The sequence below is a fragment of the Abramis brama genome, assembly GCF_963993115.1.
Source record: "Abramis brama genome assembly, chromosome: 17".
Taxonomy (NCBI): domain Eukaryota; kingdom Metazoa; phylum Chordata; class Actinopteri; order Cypriniformes; family Leuciscidae; genus Abramis; species Abramis brama.
Window position 1 is genome coordinate 11,017,329 of NC_139979.1, and position 20,885 is coordinate 11,038,213.

Below are 20,885 nucleotides of genomic sequence, written 5' to 3' on the forward strand. Positions count from 1 at the left end.
CAAGTGCTACTACCAAATAACCTCAATTGACTTTCTTCAAGCCCTTCCTCCGCCGAGGAGGAACAGGAAATGACAGTGGAGCGTTAACGGCTTGTCACTGCAATCTTCACCCTTCCCCCCCGCCCGAACCCCCTCACCACAGCATGTCCGTAAATGGACAACATTTTGCCCTCCGTTCCCAGGACAAAATGCACAGACCCAGGGTTCACACAAAGCCTTGTAATGTCAAGGTAAGCACAGATTAACCTGGACAGTTTCCACTACTTCCCCCATACACACCTTTACATCTGAAAGTAGGTAAAAAGTTCTTGCTTTAAAAGTACGACTGATAAGAAAAGATCTTCATGCACAAGAGCATATGCACAAATGGACAAAGTACCTATTTGAGTGCAGTTCAACCACTTGAAGCATGAAACTATGTTGTTTTAAACCAAAAAAGGTTGGTAAGTGGAACCTGTGGTGCACCAACGATTCTTAGAACTGTCGCTAACCTAGACAACAGCTCTTAGACGAGTCATAGTCACTGTTTCTCTCATTTTTGCAGATTTCAGTTTTAACAGTTAAAGGGATGGTTAATTCACCTTCATTCTTTTACAAACCTTAACTTTCAGAACACAAAAGACAGTTTGAAGGATGTTTTGTCCTTACCAAAAAAAAAAAAAAATCAATGGGGTCCAAAACAACTTTGGACCCTATTGACTTGAGATGGAAACCCCCAAAGTTTTGGAACAATGATCCCTTTAATGATATTGGTACATAACTAGCAGAGGAACGGCTTTAAAATTAGAAAAGATCTTAGATTAAAACATAAAAATGACATGTTAAACCAGATGAAGCTAATCCAAGTTTTATATTCTGTAACCATTTGCTGTACATATACCTTCCTTAGAATCTTTCACTCGCCCCGTTTCATTTCAACAAATAAGATAAGAGATTGATGAAAAATTAGGCCAGAGTTAAAACATGGCCATCTTTATTACAAGTCACACATAGGTTTGAGCCCTCCTGGACTGTTAGGGGTGGGTGGGAGACAAATAAATAAAAGCAACTTGATTTAAGGCAATTCTAAAGCTTAGACAGACCATTGTATCAAGACAGGCATTAACCACTATTGTAAACAAGCTGTGGTTTGGGTTTACTGAAACTTTACCGTCCAACAAAACATTAGACTTACAGTTTGAGTCAGATGGACAAAGTTCTGGGTCTAAATTATCATAAACAATTCAGCAATCCCATTCTGGAAGTTTCCATAAACCACAGGCTCTTAATGTCATGGCTGTTCTTTTGTTCTATGTTAATACATCTGATAAGCAATAAATAAATACATTTTTAAATGTAAAACTGCATTGAAGACAAATAAGGTTTGAGTGTCTTTACATTGCACCAAGTTCACAGTTCTGAAGCGTTGTTACATTCATCCACGGAACGCTGCCCAGCATTCCAGCCAGAAACAGAACTGTAGTCCTGACAGGAACTTTACCACCCGTTTCTGTGGACAAAGCGGCATCTGATCACCTCTTGTCTTGGTGATGGCAGTCACAAAAAAAAAGAAAATCAATCAAAAGAGCAACTTTCTCTCGCCTCCAAGCGTCCATACGGTCCGGTCTCAGCAACTAACGGTGCTTGGCTGTTGTTTACTCACAAAGTCTGAGATAAAGTCAAACTCATTCTGTCCCAGGAAGAGTTCGGGGAGTTCCTGCACCCTGTCCAATCCTAGCTCCATAACCAGCGATGTCAAAACCTCTTCATCGATCAAATCTGCGTCCATGCCGTTGAGACTAAGAGCTGGGCCGGCCACATGCTGCATGTTGCTCAGCTGGGCCTGACCCATGCGGAACTGTGCCACGTTCCCCATGTGGTTGCCGTTCATGTGTCCCAGCGGGTGTCCATGATACTGCGTGTTGAGTTTCTGAAGGTGCATGCTGGCCATGAGCTGTTGGGAAGTGAGACCCCCGGTCATGTACTGTTGTTGTTGTTGTTGTTGCTGTGGTGGAGGCGGTTGCTGCTGCGCCTGGTGCATGTGGTGGTGCTGCTGTTGATGCTGCTGATGCTGCTGTTGTTGATGCTGCTGCTGAACATGATGTTGCTGCTGCTGCCCCTGGTTGTTGTACATCATGTTCGACTGCATTTGGTGGTGACCCATCTGTCCATTCATAGGCCCCACCATGTTGGCCCTTTGGCGCATGGCGGCCTCCATGTTTCCCTGAGGCCCCGCTCCATAGTGCATCATCTGTCCGTTGGGCATGGCTCTCAAGCCGGGCTGGGGCGCGTGCTGCTGAGGGCCTGCCTGCAGGCCTCCATTCATGCCCATCCGGTAGCCATGCAGACCCCCATTTCCCTGGCCGTGGTTCATGGGCATCATCATGTGCTCTGCCATAGAGTTTCCTTTTATTAAAACAGATGAGATAAGACTTAGAATTGAACTGGTGACAACAGAAAGAAGTAATTTTACGCTCAGCCAAATCGATACAAATGAATATATGCAGTTTAACTAGCCACATAATTGTTAACATTTAGCAATCTTATTCAGCCTCTTATTGGACAGGTAGGAGAGGTGTTTGACTTTTTTTTAACCCTCCAGCCCACCTGACTACCCACTCAACACACTACAACCTCTTAAGATCCAATGGTGCACGTCCAAACAACACTTTTGAAATTGACTGGGGTATTAGTCAATGAATACTAATACAGGTGAAATTGACCGTTCTAAACCGTCCACACACATAGCCTTATCTATTTGCCATCTAAATAAATGCTAAGTATTTTTTTAAACACTGGATCTAAACAATGAGGATAACTGAAAATGCATTTTAATAAAACCATTAGTTTTGTTTGAAGAAGAAAAAAAATAAACGCCCCATTCTATATTACAACCCTGTACTTTACACAAAGAAAAATCAAAGAAGCAAAGCATAAATCCAAAGAAAGTCACCGTGCAGTCAAGCAAACAATGGATCTGCCACCCTGAGCTCTAAAGCATTGGCGGCGTCTCAAAATCTAGCGAGCTGCCTACCTAGATAGCATTTTGGGCACCACGGTCGCGTGCAAACGCTGCACGCGCTTTTGACGACCAAAATGCTTTCTAGATAGGCAGCATGTGTTTTGAGACACAGTCCGTGAGTTTCTCAAGCGTTTTGAATCTCTTACCCCGTGTTCTATGATCAGTGACTCCGCCGCGACAGGACAATTGAGCTTTATCTGTTAAAAAGCCTCTGAAGATTTATACTTTATATTCCACAAGGTGAAGCTTCATACTCCAACGGACCTACATACAAAAGAACGCTGCTCACTATCTTCAAACGAGTGTGTGTTTTCTGGGTCAACTCCACGGGCTTATATACATGAGAAAAGCGAAGAGGTGGAGCTATCGTTCACTCTCTATCCTTTGTTGCCATTGGCCCTGCTGCTTAATATCAGTGTGCAAAGAAACCCCTAGCGGTTTCTGTCAAACACTGGCCAATTTCTGTCCACAGATTTGGGTTGTTTTTCTGTTTCTGATTTAAAGTGAAGAGGAAATCCCTTCAGAAGAAGTTGATCTGTGATGTTAAGTAAAGCTAGAGAGAGGGGACTTGAGGTATGTAGATAGATAGATAGATAGATAGATAGATAGATAGATAGATAGATAGATAGATAGATAGATAGATAGATAGATAGATAGATAGACAGACAGACAGACAGACAGACAGACAGATAGACAGATAGACAGATAGATAGATAGATAGAATGTTTTATATATATATATGTGGTCAATCTTGAAGCTGAATATATACACACTCACACATATATGAGTGTGTGTGTGTGTGTGTGTGTGTGTGTGTGTGTGTGTGTGTGTGTGTGTATTTTATGTATATTATATACATAATGTTGCAATGCAATTAAAGCTTCTTGCATCTGAATCTAGATAAACATATCTGGCATGCAAACATGAGTTTTGAACTAATAATCTTATTGTTTATCTGTAAAAGTCCTTACATGTTGTTCTCCAGAGCTGTTTTTGTTATGGTCGGTGTGAGTGCTTATACATTAGTGTGAGTGTGTGTGATCTGGCGGCTCTGTGGCAGTCCATGTGACCCAGCGCTCTGCTGTGCCGTGTGCTGGGTGAGAGAGAGGGGAGGGGAAAGGAATGCTGGTGCTATTCTGGGCCACCGGCTGAAGTGGTGGTGGTGGTGAGCATGCAGGCCTGGGCTGCATGTGTAATTTATTGGAAGTTGCAGATCACAAGGTTAATGGTGGGATCGCTTCCTACCTGTTCGGTTCTGAGGATCTTAATGAAGATACTGTAATGTAGCAAGACCCAAACTAGGCCCTGTCACTTGCTCCAAACACAACAACACTGGGCTTGTCTGTTTGGGAGAACAGGGAATCAACATCCTCTGTTTGGTCACAATAGCTCTCTGTTTACCCAGAGGTCAACACTGGTCAGAGCAGAACCTCACACCTCTAAAGAGCATTATCTCTTGACAAATTAACATCTCAATTCCAGTGTCTTTGTTTCGTGTTATTGCCAAGATCATGGGTGTAATTTGTATGATAATCTGTTAGCACCTTCAATAGCTTGCTTCACTTCTAAAGTGTTAAAGACACATTTTGTGGTGTTAGGAGGTATGTGACAGAAGTCACATCAGCTTTACATCATAGCTCAAGACAAGTAATCATGATAAGAATCAACTGTTTTTTTTTCACCTATAGCCCAACTAAAATATTCAGCTTGTACAGAACTGAGCAAGATTATCTTCAGCAAGACCAGCTAGTTCTTCATTGTTCCTTCCATGTTTATCTGGAAATGAAAGGTCATCTTGAAGCAGAGTTGAAAACTGTGTTTATAGTATATTGGGCTTGCTCATGATTATAATACTAGTCATGTGATTATCATCTGACATCACCATATTCAAACTCCTTGAAGAAAACCGCTCTGTATCGAGCTTCTGCAACCTGAAGCATAAAGAACATACCTTTTCAAACAGTTACTAAGGAGGCATGCTCAAAGAAATATATTATTTCTTTCATTTTTCTTGTAGTTTTATATCGATTGTTATGGTCCTTGGTATTTTAATCACTTATTTCATCTGGAAATTTCCCGCCATGCTTTTCCTTCATTCATTTTATATAGTCCTGTAGTGCGATAAATGCAGTGCTGGGGGAAACGTGTTACAAGTTACGTAATCAGATTACTTTTTCCAGTTAACTAATAAAGTAACACATTACTTTTAAATTAATTACAAAATATCTGAGTTACTTTTTGAAGTTACTTAGTTTTCCCATTTATTGTCTGCCAGCTCTCTTGTCCCCATGTTGAGAGAAAGTTCAGACGTTGTGTGCGCTGTGTGAACATGATGGTTTATAGACTAAATGTGAGCATGCATTTACTCATCTCATTTCCACAAAAACAGATTCAGTGTTCCTCAAAATGAATAAAAACAATGAAACCCAATCCTGCAATAATTAAAATGTTAATACATAATTTATGTATTTAATCTCACTTTATTAATGTCTGTGCTGTTGACCTGAAGTAAGAGTCTTCTGCCGAGTCATTTCAGTTTTGATGTGAAAGGGCCTTTACATTTGCAAAAATAGAACTTTTGTTATTATAAACAAACAAACAAACAACCAAGTCCAGCCCAGGCAAGAAAAAGTAACGCAAAATATGAAATAACGTATAGTGCATTGCTTTCCATAATAAGTAACTAAGTAGGCTAACTAATGTAATTAGTTACTTTTTTTTAGGGAGGAACAAATTACTTTCCTCAAAACTGGAAAAATGAAATTTAAAAGACAATATATTATAAATATTTAATTAATTGATACAGGTCTTTAAGTCGTTAATCAACACCGTTTTTAACTAAAAACGGGAAACGTGTTTTGGAGGCCTGAAAATGCGAACTTTTGAAAACGGGTTTCAAAGTGCTAGTTTTTGAAAACGATACTGTTATCTTCTCCGTGTAAACTATAAAACCAAGATTTGTGAAAAAGTGACGTCATGCACATGCATATTACGTGTTCAGTCGTGTTTTAGGCGTGTAGTGTTTCTTCACAAAGTGACATCACCAACTACTTGTCTGGCAGCATAACACAGCATTTTAGTTGTTTTTGCAGATCTGTGTGAACAGGGATCATTTTGACAATGTTGTCATCTATACACGAAAAACACTTTTTTTTAATATATCACTGTTGGGCAAACGTACCCTTAAGTAATAAAAATCACGAAAACAGCATGTCACACCCAACCCGCATGGCATGTTATCTTCTCTAAACTTTTTAATGTTAATTACTCCTTTTTGAAATTTTTGTTGTATCTTTTTTGCAACTGAGTTGCAGCTCAGTCAAATTAGCAGCAACTTTGCTAATGGGATCCAAATAAAGAATACACAAAGACTTTCACCAAGCTTGTTTGTTTGTACAGTGTAAGATCCTGTTTTTAATAATCATTTATCTGGAGTCAGGTGTTCTGATTCTGCAACAGAGTAAAGCAGCTGTGTTAGAATCAATATTTTAGTGAGAATAATCACACCACATATTCACAATTACCTGTGCATTAGACCTCATCTGCTCCTCGGGGCAGACGCACAGTCCATTGAGAACTCAGCTGTGGCGGCGTATTTACCTACAATGCCACAGCTCTGCAAGGGTGTAGATGTAGACATGGATTAATGTCTATTGACACACAAACCATTCAAAACATATGATTAAGCCTAGACATGCCCGTGGATATCAGCACCACAGCCCTAAAGACTTGCCCTACAGTTAGTGGTTTATCTCCCAGCTTATACACCTAGTTTGCTGGCTTGTTGTTCGTACAGTGCGTGTGTGTCTGGCCAGCCAGCCGCGGGCTCGTCCTCCCCCACACCTGATTAGCAAAGGCAAGAAGCTGGAGGAGGGGCCAGCCAACTGCCACCAAGAGCCACTGCTAGAGGACTCAAGAGAGGCTAAATACAGTTGATAATGAGACTGTAGATTGTATATGTAAAATTGACAGCTTTATCAGACTAGTTCCATTTACATGTTCACCAAATAATCATTGTTTGTTGTCAAACATCATAATTTTTAATCAGTATATAATAACTTCATACTCTTCATCTGAAATGATTTTGCCTTATGCTGATGTCACTTTAGGACTTTTGGCCCATTGGATAACCAATATTGCTAACCAATAGACAAATATCTGTTGTAGCTCACTCTAATATTCTGATATGCACCACAACTTTTCACGGTAATTCCTGAAATCCTGTCCTACAGGATTGAATTGCTTGTTTAATTTGGAAATACACACCCATCCAAAAGTTTGGAGTCAGTAAGATTTTTTTTTTCTTTTTTTAATGAATGAATGAAAATGTTCAGCACAGACAAAGAATCCTGAAAAAAATGTTTCACGTTTTCCATAAAAATATATTAAGCAGTTTTTCAGCATTTATAATAATAAGACCTGTTTCTTGAGTTCCAAATCAGGATATAAGAATGATTTCTAAAGATTTATGTGTACATTCATGTCCATCGCAGTAATAAATAAAATTTTAAAACATAATAAAATGGAAAACAGTTTTAAATTGTAATAATATTTCACAGTTTTTACTATATTTTTGTCAAATAAATGCAGGCTTGGTGAGCATAATTATTATTTTTTTGTCTTCCCAAAACATCTTACCAACCCCAATGTTTGAACAGTATAGTGTACATCACATTGTTGATGTAAAAAGAATAAATCATAGATGTTACAGCATGCTACAGCATATGGAAGAGTTTTTTGTTTGTCACTCAGACACTTTGCCCCTCTTTGCTATATGAGAAGATCCAACCCATTCTGGGAATGAGAATGGGTTGCAAGATCAGACTCTGTTACAGCCACCCCAACCCCCTCCAACCCAGTTACAGAAACACTTCACTATCTAGCCTACCTTGTTTATTTAGCTCCAAAATGACCCCTTGCTCTCTCTCTCACAAGAGTTGAGCAGCTGGATATTGGTGCAAAGCTGTTGTTTTCAACCTTGTTTTCAATAGGTTTCTTAGTAAGGGCTGGGAACTCAATTTCATCAGTATCCCGGCATAAAGTTTTTACAAATTGTAAGAAATATGTGTCAACAAGGTCACATCAGGTCAGGGTTTGGGTGCTGGCTGCCTTACAAGTGCACTCCCAGTAAATACATGACGCAATTATGAGTTGCAACAGATAGAATATAATTTAGCTGTGCGATTTGTTGTTGACTTCCATGGAATGTTTGGTAATGTCTTTAAAAACAGCTAAATCAGAGTCAGAGTATTAAATACGCAATGACATGTTTTTTGTGTGTTTTTTTACATGGGTCTTACACAAGACTCATCATAAGGTAATCTAACAAAACCTTTATCTTGTGATTGTGACTTGTCCCCATAACTTGCAACGCCACAATTATAGGGCATAGTTCAGATTTTCCCAAGACTGTACTGTATGACAGCAGGAGCAGGACCTTCTACTGTTTCACCAAAACAGAAACACACCTGCTGGGCTTCAGAGAATCTTCTCCCCACCCCCACTCACCCTTCCCCCAAGACCCTGCATATCCATAATGCTTTGTCTAATTCTACAGATCAACTTCTCCTGAAGCACCAAGATTTAACACACACACTTAACAAAATAAAGAGTGTTACCACCCACTCCAGACACGGGCCATTGAAGGAGTTCATCTCAGTGCTCTATCAAAGGCGTAACCTTCTAAAGCTTAGTGGTTGGCCCATAATCACCAAGCTGCCTGTTGGAGCATTTACAGATAATTAAAGAAAATATGTTTTATTTTGTTGACTGCTTCAGCAGTGAAGTTGTAGCCTACTTGACATTTTGCTACATGCAGACATCAGTGCATTCGTGAACCACAGTTCTGGTGGTTTCAGCACCTGCAGACCCAGTTTTGTTCACGCAAAACAATCTTCAAAGTTTCAGTTGTGATGTGTGCACCATTTTTGCATGATCTTACCCTCTCAACTGCACAGCTGACTGGAGCAGCTGTTAAACCTGTGCAAATACACGTCCCATTTTGTTGTTGTTCTAAAGGTGTGTGACTCAGTGTTTATGACTCTCACTGTATACAGTGGAGCGGGATTAGACAGAAGGCATTGTGGGTGCCCACGGCCTTGAATGTACAACAACCAGATGGTCCTTGAAACTATTAAACAACATGTTGTTTTTTTTGTTGCCTAATCTTGTGTTTGCCTAACGTTGTTTGTGTATATATATATGTTTTATATATATATATATATATATATATATAACAAAGCTATTAACAGAGACAACAAAATTCAATAGTAAATAAATGAATCAATGAATAAATAAAGAGCAAGTAAGTAATTGTGGTGAAAATAAGTTCCTCTAATATGTATATTTATTGTGTGTGAGTGAGACAGATAAATATATTTTGGTTGAGTAAATAAAAATTGAGATGTAACAGGACAAAATGAGGGAGGATACAGATATTTAATGTTTCAAACTAGCTTTTTTTCATGCTAGGTTAATTTTATGTTAGATAATAATCGGTTTGAACGACTTAATTATTAATGTTCTTCAGAGACATATAAACTAGTTGTTGATATATGTAACTGAGCCATTGCATTGTAACCCAGTTTTTTCCCTGATTACTGTCACACTGAAATCTCCCAATTCTATGTTAGATGTCAAAACCACCTTGTAAACTAGAGTGCAGTGCTCTCAGTTTTATTTTCCTGTCATCATCGAACAGCGAAACTAAACTTTGATTCTATCTCACTTGCGAGCCTTATTTTGTGTTGAGGTGGTGAAGTGGCTGTGGGGGTGGGGGTTTGTTATTGTTCAGACTTCTCATACGAGAAATGTCTATAAATACACGCAGTGCTTCCTCTTGGTGAACAAAACGCCCCATCACTGGGAAGTGGAGGCTGCTGGACATGGTGAGTCAGGGCCATGGGAGAGGACAGTGGGTGGATACACAGCCTCGGAGGAAGAGTCTTTCTCTTTTGCACGGGAGGGTCTTGTTTCAGGGAGCAAGAGCAGCTTTTGACTTCTCTAAACCCCTTTTAGAGAGTGCCACATCCTGTTGAAAGAAGCCCTGAAAATGAAACTAGAATGATCATCACAAACTAGTGCAGGATAAAAACACAAATTAATAAAATATTGTTAATTATCTAGAATGGTGGTCTATACTGTATCTGTTCAGAAATACAGTGAACTGTTAAATGGTGTTGAGATTCCCTTTCCACGGTTAGTAAATCACTGTTTACTAGGTACTGACAGTCTTGATTATTTATGGGTTATGGAGACAGGGCTATCCATCAGTTCTCATTCTGTGGATACAGGGCAAAAGCCAGTACGGGAGATCAATGACATGCCATTGTGCTGTCATATAGGTTTGTTTTTATTCCAAAATATTCAAAAGCTCAGCAGCAAGCCATAAACAATATCCAAGCATTAAAGTAACTGCATATTAAACATCCTTTATTATTATTCATACAAATTATTGTATGCAAAGGCAAACTGTTTTTTTCTTTTTTTTCTTGGCACAGGGTACACAAATACTGACTTGGTATAAAATAAAATAAACTTTCAGAAACCGTTATTACTTTGATTTATTCATCAACAAACCCCTTTAATAGACTTTACAAATAACACTTGTTTCATAAATAAGTATTAAATATTGTTAGGGAATGGGTTTGTGTCATACTAACAATTACAAAATAAAATACAATTTTTGGAACAGATTTAACGTGTCATATTAATTACAAACTGAAACTAGGCTCAATGTGTCATAAAAGAGAACCATGATTACAAGAAATAGAAAGTATATGAGCGACTTTAGATGGTGCATTATGAGGAACAAGGCAGTGATTCCTTGCCTCGGAAACTCCAATTCGCATTCAGTAATGCCACGATCTCGTGAGTGTCATGTTTTTTTCCCCAAAAATGACAAGAAATGGTCGTATCTGCAGGAGCTGGATGTGATCTTTAAATGTTTGATGATATCCAATTTTTTGTGTCATTCAGGGATTATTAAACTGTGGGTATTTTTCACAGGAATTTCATTACTGGAATTTTGAGCTGTAAAGGAGGGTATTTGCATATGAGATGTAATGGAGTACAATGGTGACATTTTACTTTAGCCATTGTTTGTTGACATTTGAAAACGGCCATATCTACCCCTTGTGTAATCGCATTGAAAACCACCACACGACTGGGAAACCCTTTTAATAGTTATTTTGACACTGGTTAGTAACGATTAAATAGTTGCTATTATGAATTAACTTAAACTGAATTGAAAATGAATGAATTGACTGACGTTTAAGATATTTTTATGCCGTTTTGACTTTCACTTTTCGCTTTTATTTCTCAACCGTTCCTTCAATCTCTGATCTGAAGGCATTTGGCATAAAGCCACGATTAAAGATGGCTGGCAGCCTGAATAAACTGAGAGAGTGAGAGGAACCTGTATGGATAACAGATAAGTATCTTGCATGAGAAACCACTGGAGACGAGACGAGGTGGGAGAGTGAGATAGAGAGAGAGAGAGAGAGGGAGATGAGTTGAGCGTGCAGCGACGTTAAGAATGCTGCATGAATCTTTTATTATCCCCTAGCCCAGTTAATGAGGTGGTGCTTCTTTAATAATTAGCGGGGAGACTGAGGCGTATTTCCATAGCAGAGCCTAAGGATGCAGAGGGCATCAGGGACGCTGCGAAGAATGTGGGACGCATCAGAGACTAGCTGGAAACCACACACAGAGTTGCGAGAGAAAGATACATTTGTTTTCAGATGTACGTGTGCAGAAGGTTGTATGTGTGCTTGAGCAATGATCACTTCATTTTGAAAAACCAGAGGATCTTAGGGAGTATTTACACTCGGTCAGGATAAAACCCATCCTAGATGCCTCAGGAGGTAGTTTGAGACAAAACCAGATGCATTTTCAATTACGTCTCGGTTCAGGCCACATATATAAACTTTACTCCCCCCAAATGGAAATATGTCATTCGGAAGTTTAGGAGCCACACAATCCAAATGTGGATGAGACACATGGGTGGAGAAACCACAAAACTAAAACACTAATTGAAGCCAAGAGAGTGATCAACAGAAAATGTAATATCCGGCAGCATCATCACGGAAGTGAATGCAGTTATACACATAGTGTTGGAAAAGTAGAACGAATTTATATCCAATCACATTTATGTAAGTATATGGAATATGCATAACTAGACATCAATTTGATCAATCAAGACACACACAGTAATCAAATAGGCCCTATGATGTTGCATTAGTGCACTTTTCAAAGCTGAAACTAATGTACATAGGATTTGTGGAAAAATAAAAAATGCATTTAAAATATAGGCTCAAATGGCACCTGCCACCTTATTACTTGTACTTATTCATGCACAAGTTGTAAGAATGTAAGATCTCTGTACTGTTTCACTAAAACACACAAAAACACACAACATACAAAAGAACAAGCCAAGAGCCACATTCTTGACACCCAACCCCATTACCCTCCCCCACCAATATACACCCCTCCCCCATGAGAGCACACCGGCCTTCGTTCACACACACAGACTCTCAGGGGCGGGCTTCACAGCGATGCTTGCCCTCGATGTCTGTGTGTGTGTGTGTGTGTGTGTATAAGGTGGAGAGGGGGGATGTTTTCTCTTTAGACAGCTAATTGACTCACAGATGTCAGGATGAGCCGACAGAGGGGTGCCAGTGCAACCAGGGGCCTCAATTGCACATGGCAGGGTATCGCGCCTGCCATACCTTGGTTGCCCGGTAAATGCTAAAGAATTACAAAATGACATCAAGATTCAAATGATTAAATTAGTTATTAAAAAAATCTTATTAAATAGCAACAAAAAGAAAAGAACAGTTAAGTTAAGTATACAGTATATAGACCAACATTATTTGGCCTAACTCGTTCAAACAAAAACTGTCATTCTGACTGTCTGACAACAGGAGAAGAACATATTCACCAGAGAGAAGAAACTCTCACCAGAGAGTCTTTTGAGGTTTATACTGTAGGCCGCATGTTTCGTCTCATGTTTTATTAGCAGCGATTATAATTGATATCTCAAAATGAGTTTTGAAGAGCTTGTGTGCTCTTCCTGGTTGCGCCAGCACGAACTGCTGCACACTCGCATGGATGTACACAGGAGGTCAAGATTTTTGATTAATACATAAAATAAAGGAATACAGAATAATAAATTACATTTCCTGTTTGTTTCTCACCAAACCCTACCATTTGCCTTCACAACAATATACAGCACGAGCTGCATGGGATTATTTTATGACACGTTTGCATCCCCTTTTAAAGAAAGTCATCATTCTTTGCCATTAAATGACAAGTGTGAGCAGGGCTTTTTGTGTGTGTGTGTTTTACAAAAGGTTAATTTGGGTGAGTAAATAATTACGGAATTTTCAGTTTTATGTGAACTGTCCCAGATTGTTTTTATGATTTTTAAGCCATTCAAATTCACTGTGTGAATTTTACAGATTTTTAAATAATTATTTTGTGTAACATGGACTTCACTTGACCAGTTTATAAGATCTTCATTTCACTTTATTTGAGTCATTTGTTTCTTTTATGTAGAATCATCATCTAAGATCTGACTTGGATGCTAATAAGCGTCACCTGCGCGACACAGCGGCCTCGAGTCTCATGGAGGAGCTCCGGGAGGATAAAGGTGAGGTGACGAGAGAGGACGCAACATGATCTCACGACCAATTCGTACGAATTCGTATGAGTGATAAAAAGGTGGCTAATTCGTATGAATTCGTACGACCTTACTCGTACGAATTTGTACGATTTGTCTAAACCCACGTGATGGGTAGGTTTAGGGGTGGGGTCAGGGGTAGGTCATTCGTATGAATTCATACGAATTGGGCAATTCGTAAAATATGTCAGATTTAGCAAAAATCTTACTAATTCGTACGAATGAGGTCGTATGAATTCATACGAATTAGCCACCTTGTAGAATTCGTACGAATTGCCGTGAGATCAGGCTGGAGGACCAGACCTGGACTATTTATGTTGTGTTTTGTTATGTTCATATGTAGCAGTCGCCTGTGAGGGGCTGCTGCTTTACTTTCGTTTTGTTGTTTGTTTATTTTATGATTAAAATTTCTTGAATCTTCACCAATTCCCGCCTCCTCCTTCCCTGACCCTTAACTTTGTTAAAATGTGATGTATCTGTCTTTCTCTCTTGTAATTCTACACTTATGATACTGCCATATTGTTAGATTGGGTGACGTCATCTGAACTGCCATAAATTAACTTTTAGTGAACTGTCAATGTACAGTCAAAATGGTCTGCAAACAAATTTGTTATGGCCATGTCAAGGGCATAGTTCTTCTGCTATAAATAAATCCAACGCACAAACAGAGTTTGCAGAGCATGAGCACATGACCACGAGCCAATCAGTCCTCATACATGCACATGCATGCAGACCAAAACACACCCAAACAGACACACCAAACAACCAGACCAACAAACAACCTGAAATGGCATTTTTTAACATTATACAATTTTTTTTTTAAATGGAAAAAAATACTTCTGGATCCAAGGCCACTGAAAATGTGAGCACCCATTGTTGTTTTATTGAGTAAAAAAACCTGGCTATGTCTATTTTAAAGGGATTTTTTTTGTGCCTGACATAAGATTATATTATTATAACCATAAAAGTATAAAAAATATAGTTTCTTGATAAATATCTGTCATATAACGTGATATGACGACATAGTGGCCAGTTCAATCTGTTCCGATGATGTCACAGCAGTTGTTATCAGAAAACTACAAAATAATCAAAGATCTTGAGCCTCATGAAAAACAAGCACATACACTCCTACACACTCTCATACACGTATTAAGAAATCCCTCAGTGTGACTGTATGTGTGATTGCAAAAACATGCAAGTGTTTGTGCCACAAGTTACCCAAATCTTAGCTGAATGCGAGCCAAAGCTCACGTTGGATGTCGAGTCAACCCTGTCCGCTGCCCACAAGTGCAAAGTTTGTATCCTGTTATTCTACTCGCCCACACCACTGTTGTCATCCTTTGCTAGGAAACTATGGGGGAGATAGCCGGTGCCACCAGCAGGGTTTCACTTCCAGTACTGTGGAGTGAGGAGGCTGGAGAATCTAACAGCTCTGAAGGGCATACTGCAGTAATTTTAGTCTTGTTGTGTATGAATGTCATTATCAAACCAAGCATGTGTATGACATATACTTACTTTCTTTGCAAAAATAGGTTTCAAAATAAATAAAAGATATTGTTCCAAATTAAGACTAATGGCATTTGGACAACTTCTAGATGTCAAACATTGTGGTCACAACTAACCTGTGGTTACTCTTCTAGGACATCTCTGTGGGGAACTTGAAGGGAAAATGACTTCATATATCCACTAAGCATGACCTTGGGACCAGGCGGTTAACTGAAACAACTGGTTTAATGGAAAAAAGCTCAATTTAGTTCTGAGAAATGATTTTGTTTTCCAGGTGCAAATTGGTTTGATATTTTGAACCTAGAGCAACGACATGCAGACAGTTTTAAAGGCATAGATGTTTGAATACTTTTTGGAGAAGCTATTCTCTTAAAACAAGTGTTAAATTCAGTTCAGTATTGTTAAAGAATTTTGTCAACATATCTGATGGATTTATCTCACTGAGCTCATAACTGTTCTTAACTTCATAACTTCACGATGAAACGGAAATAGCGACAGATCTGTAACAGCTTATTGAAAAAGGTAAAAAATGTAGGGCAGATTCTTCCATCCATCAGTTGTTAATTGCATTTTGAGAAGTGGGAGTTGCACTCAACAATGAAGGCGGGTCTGAATGCAGGGTTGTAGTCGATTGTGGTTGGGCTTCAAGCAGACTAAATAATTGGAGAAGTCTACTGTCGTTTCACCAGAGGATCAAGTTATGACATTTTGATTAAGAATTACAAGGAAAAAAAAAACACATCAAGGTCAAGGAAACACATCAAGGGATGATTCGTTCATTATAAGATCAATAAGATGCATTTAGAAAATAGAATTTTCATTTCATGCCAACTTTAAAAATATGTTATCATTCAGGCAGCTTACTATAAACATGTTGACAGTTTAACTAACGTGCGCAGCACACTCTTACGTTACATTATGAATAGCCGTCGACACATTTTGGAATGCAACAACGTACAAAATTAACCTTAAATATATTTAGATTTTGCTAGAAATGTTTGAGTTCACATTTACGACAGGTCTTAATGCATGTTTACACCAGCAACAATAAAAGTAAAGATAACTATAATGGCAATACTGTACAACAAAAGTGCATCGATACACCAACAGACAATAATGTTCTGTTTATGTTTGCAGTTATGTCGTCTCCTGCTTTAAAAGCTCGAGCTCTTTGAGGTCGGGTGCTTTTTATCCAACAATTCCAACAATATTGTTCCTTTGTGTCATTATCGTTATGGCTGTAGTGTGGATTTCCTATCAGAATGAGAATGATTATTAAAAGGTTATAGTTTGAGTTATAATTTTAGCTATCGTCCATGGTGTGACTGACTCTTTAGTCATTAATGTAAATGCCCACATGTTCTCACATGCTTCGTCATTGGAGTTTGTGCTCTTGCATCACAGGAAGTGAATACGAACACTGTGACCAACTGCAAAGCATGACTATCATCATGCGTTTCTTGTACGTCTTGTTAAGTACATTCAACAGAAACTGTTTGCCTAACTTGACCGGTTCTTGATTCAAAGAAAAGAAATTTGTCTAGCAATTAAGTTAAAAGAAAAACACCTCTTTAATTGCACTTTTTGCAATTAAACCTCTAATGGTTTTTACGTGCTAGACATTGTCTTTATGTTCATGAGCCTAAAGTAAAAGACAAAGACAGCATGGACAGTGGAATATGACAATGGAAACCGATAAAGACATCTACCTCAGCACTATCAAAGTGCATAATGCTTCATTAGCATTCAGCCCCATGTGCACAATGATGACATTATCATCAAAATGAGCTGCAGCTTTGTTGACATGCTGGTACTGCTGGGCTTTCCTGGAGCTTTTGGGAACAGGATGTAGCTGGTAGCTCACTTAACCTCTGGTCTGGCCATAAAAATTGACACAGCTACATGACAAAGCCATCGGTTTGTTTTTTGGTATTGTTATAGCGTGTGTAGGGCCTACATTGTCCTGATGGTTATTATTTCCTGTGATATTGCACAATTATTCATTCTAGCACAGCACAGGGAAGAAACGCAGAATGTTTAAATTCTGACATAGAGTCAAAAGGGGTGGGCTGAAATATCAAGGTTTCGATTTTCATAAACACACACACACACAACAGGATTTGGAAACAAACAGGAGGCGGTTACTTCCTCTCGCTGAACAAGGCGAGACGTAAGAGAGAGAGAGACTTCCTTAAAGGGTTGTTCATCTCTGATTACTAATAAACTAATCTGACGCTACATTCCACACATATTTGTTACGCAAGCGATACCATCACCAATAATTCAGGCGAGAAAATCAATTAGGGAAGCATGCAAAAATATTTGCTCAAATTGATTGCAAGGCATCGCCAAAAGTTAGACCACAGAGGTTTATGGCGTCAATGATCTTAAGCCGTACATTGTTAGAGTGCTCAAGCCAGTCTCCTTCTGAAGAATACTGGATGGTGAAATCAATAAATTGAGTGTCACATGATTTCCTCAGTTGACCTTCACACGGTTTGGATGAATGGTGTGGAGAATCAGTAATGCATAGGCCGTGGCCCATGTGATACCTCCCGATTGCAGCACAAACACATGTTTGTCAATCCTCACAAACACTCCACTATTTGTTTGTCTGTGTCTCTCTGCTGTAAAGGTCTCCCTCAATCAATATGTGCATGTCTTTGAATACTCAATAAACTACACTACACATTACCACAGTCAACTTTTCATCCTAAACTACCATACAGTAAACAACACGTCACTTTACCAAAGTCAACCTACTTATCAATTTTAGCTTATTGAAAGAGTAATGATTCACTGACATGATGGGCTCTGTCCCAAATGGCACACTTCATATGCACTTTCAGGCTTGTGGACTTACAATGGCTGCCGCGTGCCTGTGTCCATTAAGTCCATGAGGCTGTAGGGTGTCCGATATGTCATTTTAGGTTTCAGAAGGGTGCTTGTGAGCGCCCCCTCTGGGGTCGATATGCACCCTCGATGCACCGCTGAAGCGAGCTCCGCAGCAAATATCTTGTAGGACTTGTAGGAAGACCGCAAGTGTTTAGGGTGCCATTTGGCACAGGGGCATGGAATGTAGTTCAGAGAGTCATGCTGGGGTGAGTTTCCCAAAGCCAAATATGGTTCCGTCATTACCCACACAATTCAACGGACCTTGCGACCATAGTTGGCCAACGATGCTTTTGGGAAACGTACCCCGGGGGTGTGTTCCACTTCACTTTTAGACATACACTTGCGAACTTCCCTAAACACTTCTCCTTGGTGGAATCCCTGCCACCATTTTGAAATGAGTTTACTTTGTTAAGTGGGCAAGGGAAATTTATGTGGATAGGCCATTTAATCTTCGATTTTGACAGAGGGAGCGAATCTACTCTGATGTACACTTCAAGCAGCTCTATATTCCACAATTCAACTTGATTGTGATGTCACAGCAGATCGCACTTAACTGTAGGCTAGTGTATGATATATCAATTATTTTGAGGATTAATTGCATAACATTGCATAATATATTAATTATGTTGAAATTAAATCGCATAATACTTGTAGCTACCTTATGTTCAAAGTCAAAGTTTATACTACTGATATTTTTTTCCATTTGTGTAATTTTATTTTTCTCCAACAGCTCATAAACATAGGACTTTAGATATTTTCTCCAACAACTTATACTGGTAAATAAAACAAATTCATAAGTAAAAACGGGTTTAAATAAATCAGTTCCACAGCGAATTCCAAGTGATCAGGGCTTAGTGCTTTCCAGTGCACTTATGCACGAGTGGGCACTTGTGCAACGTAATGACGCACATATGAGTCCACGAGACGTAAGGAAGTTCAATCACTGAAGGATTCATCGGACTGGTTCGTCGTGAGTCATTCTGAATAGTCCAATACAAGAACCAATCAGTCATAAGATTAATTTGTTTGTGAAACGGTACACCACACAAGTTGTGCTGTGTGTTTTTATTATTTTGATTTTTTTTGCATGCGGAGTGTGAGGAGTGGTAAAAGCAATGGTAGGCTACTGTAATCTGTGATACACTTGTGCAAAATCACCATAATTTATGTATATTTTTTCATTTGTTTTGACGTGGTATGAATGCACCACCATTTTCACACTTTCACCCACTTATTTCCAATATGTGACTATTTCCATTCACAGTTTTGCGGTTTTTCACATCGTCTGTTCACTTCACCAAATGTGACCCTGGACTACAAAAACAGTCACATGGGTCAATTTTGCAATTGAGATGTATCTGAAAACTGAATAAATAAGCTTTCCATTAATGTATGGTTTGTTATGATAGGACAATATTTGGCCGAGATACAACTATTTGAAAATCTGGAATCTGAGGGTGCAAAAAAATCGAAACATTGAGAAAATCTCCTTTAAAGTTCTACATTTATGTTCGTGATTGTGCTGCATTCACTCACAAAAATAAATGTTTATATATTTACAGTAGGAAATTTATAAAATATCTTCATGGAACATGATCTTTACTTAATATCCTAATGATTTTCGGCATAAAAGAAAAATGTATAATTTTGACCCATACAATGTATTGTTGGCTATTGTCACAAATATACCCGTGCGACTTGGTCTGGTTGACTGGTTTTGTGATCCAGGGTCACAAATGCGTTCATCCTGAACAACCTGCAATGTCATCAAACATGGACGCAAAGCGAGTCGCGCGATTTTCAGGTATGGTGACAGTAAATAAATATAATATTAAGTTTAATTTGTCATACTCAAAACTCCCGAATTGAGTGGTAAATGTTTGTTATTATTAATATGAATATGAAGTTGTTATTGTTTTTATTAATATGAATATGAAGACCATGTTATAGTGAACAGCATGTGAAGTATATATGACCTATACTTGCAGCGAAATTCTGAAGTTTACATCAAATGGACACTTTACTATCCCATGAGGCCACGGGAGAGGGTGAATAGCAGTGACAACATGATGAATGAAGTATCCAAATTACATTCATACTGCACACATTCATACGATGGCCCTGTCCCAAATGGCACACTTTGTGTGCACTTGCGTTCTTGCGGACTAACAATGGCCGCCGTCTGCGCGTGTCCGTTAATTCCACAAGACCGTAGGGTGTCCCATTTGTCATTTTAGGTTTCAGAAGGGTGTCCTATTTGCGGCCGATATGTGCCTTTGATGCACACTTTAGCCAAGCTTGTGAGCTCCACAGCAGAAAATGGTCGCGAAATAGCCTACTTATTAAAAAATTTTATCTACTCAGAGAGCATGTGATTAATGGTTAAACATTTTCTGTTGGATTTGAGTACTACACTTCACTTAGTACTGAGGTGGTATACAATGACTGTACATATTCCTCTCCACTTCCTGTGAAATGATGTATTGATGTACCCTTGTTCCGTTTGGAATCTGGAATCTGTCGTGTCACTACACAGTACAGTAAATCACACTGTACCTTTTGACAATGAACTACACAACAGAAAACTGTTGTACAAACACATTTTCTCCTCTGTTTGTAGCTGCATTGCTGTGTTAAACTAACATTATGATCTGTTTTAATAAAATCGGTGGAGAAAATTGAGGCGGATGTGTTCTGAAGTGCTTTTCAGGTGTACTGAAAATAGATTGAGAAATATTAATGTTATAATTTTAGTGATTGTGTAATTCTCTTTGACCGTAAAGCCGAGCATAAACGTGTTAA

The 20,885-nt window shown here is 38.9% G+C and overlaps 1 protein-coding gene and 1 long non-coding RNA gene across 2 annotated transcripts; one reads left to right on the plus strand and one right to left on the minus strand.

Annotated features, from left to right (window-relative positions):
* Window positions 1-938: 938 nt before the first annotated feature.
* On the minus strand, window positions 939-3,315 carry cited4b (Cbp/p300-interacting transactivator, with Glu/Asp-rich carboxy-terminal domain, 4b). The gene is made up of 2 exons (XM_084089674.1): window positions 3,148-3,315; window positions 939-2,385 (listed from the first exon to the last, which is right to left on the minus strand). The coding sequence occupies exon 2, from the start codon at window positions 2,375-2,377 to the stop codon at window positions 1,607-1,609; it is 771 nt and encodes a 256-aa protein (XP_083945800.1). The 5' UTR covers window positions 2,378-2,385; window positions 3,148-3,315; the 3' UTR covers window positions 939-1,606.
* Window positions 3,316-3,435: 120 nt separating this feature from the next.
* LOC311067662 lies at window positions 3,436-15,082 on the plus strand. The gene is made up of 3 exons (XR_014603255.1): window positions 3,436-3,574; window positions 13,559-13,652; window positions 15,030-15,082. It is a non-coding gene; the product is annotated as an uncharacterized lncRNA (long non-coding RNA).
* The last annotated feature ends 5,803 nt before the right edge of the window (window positions 15,083-20,885 follow it).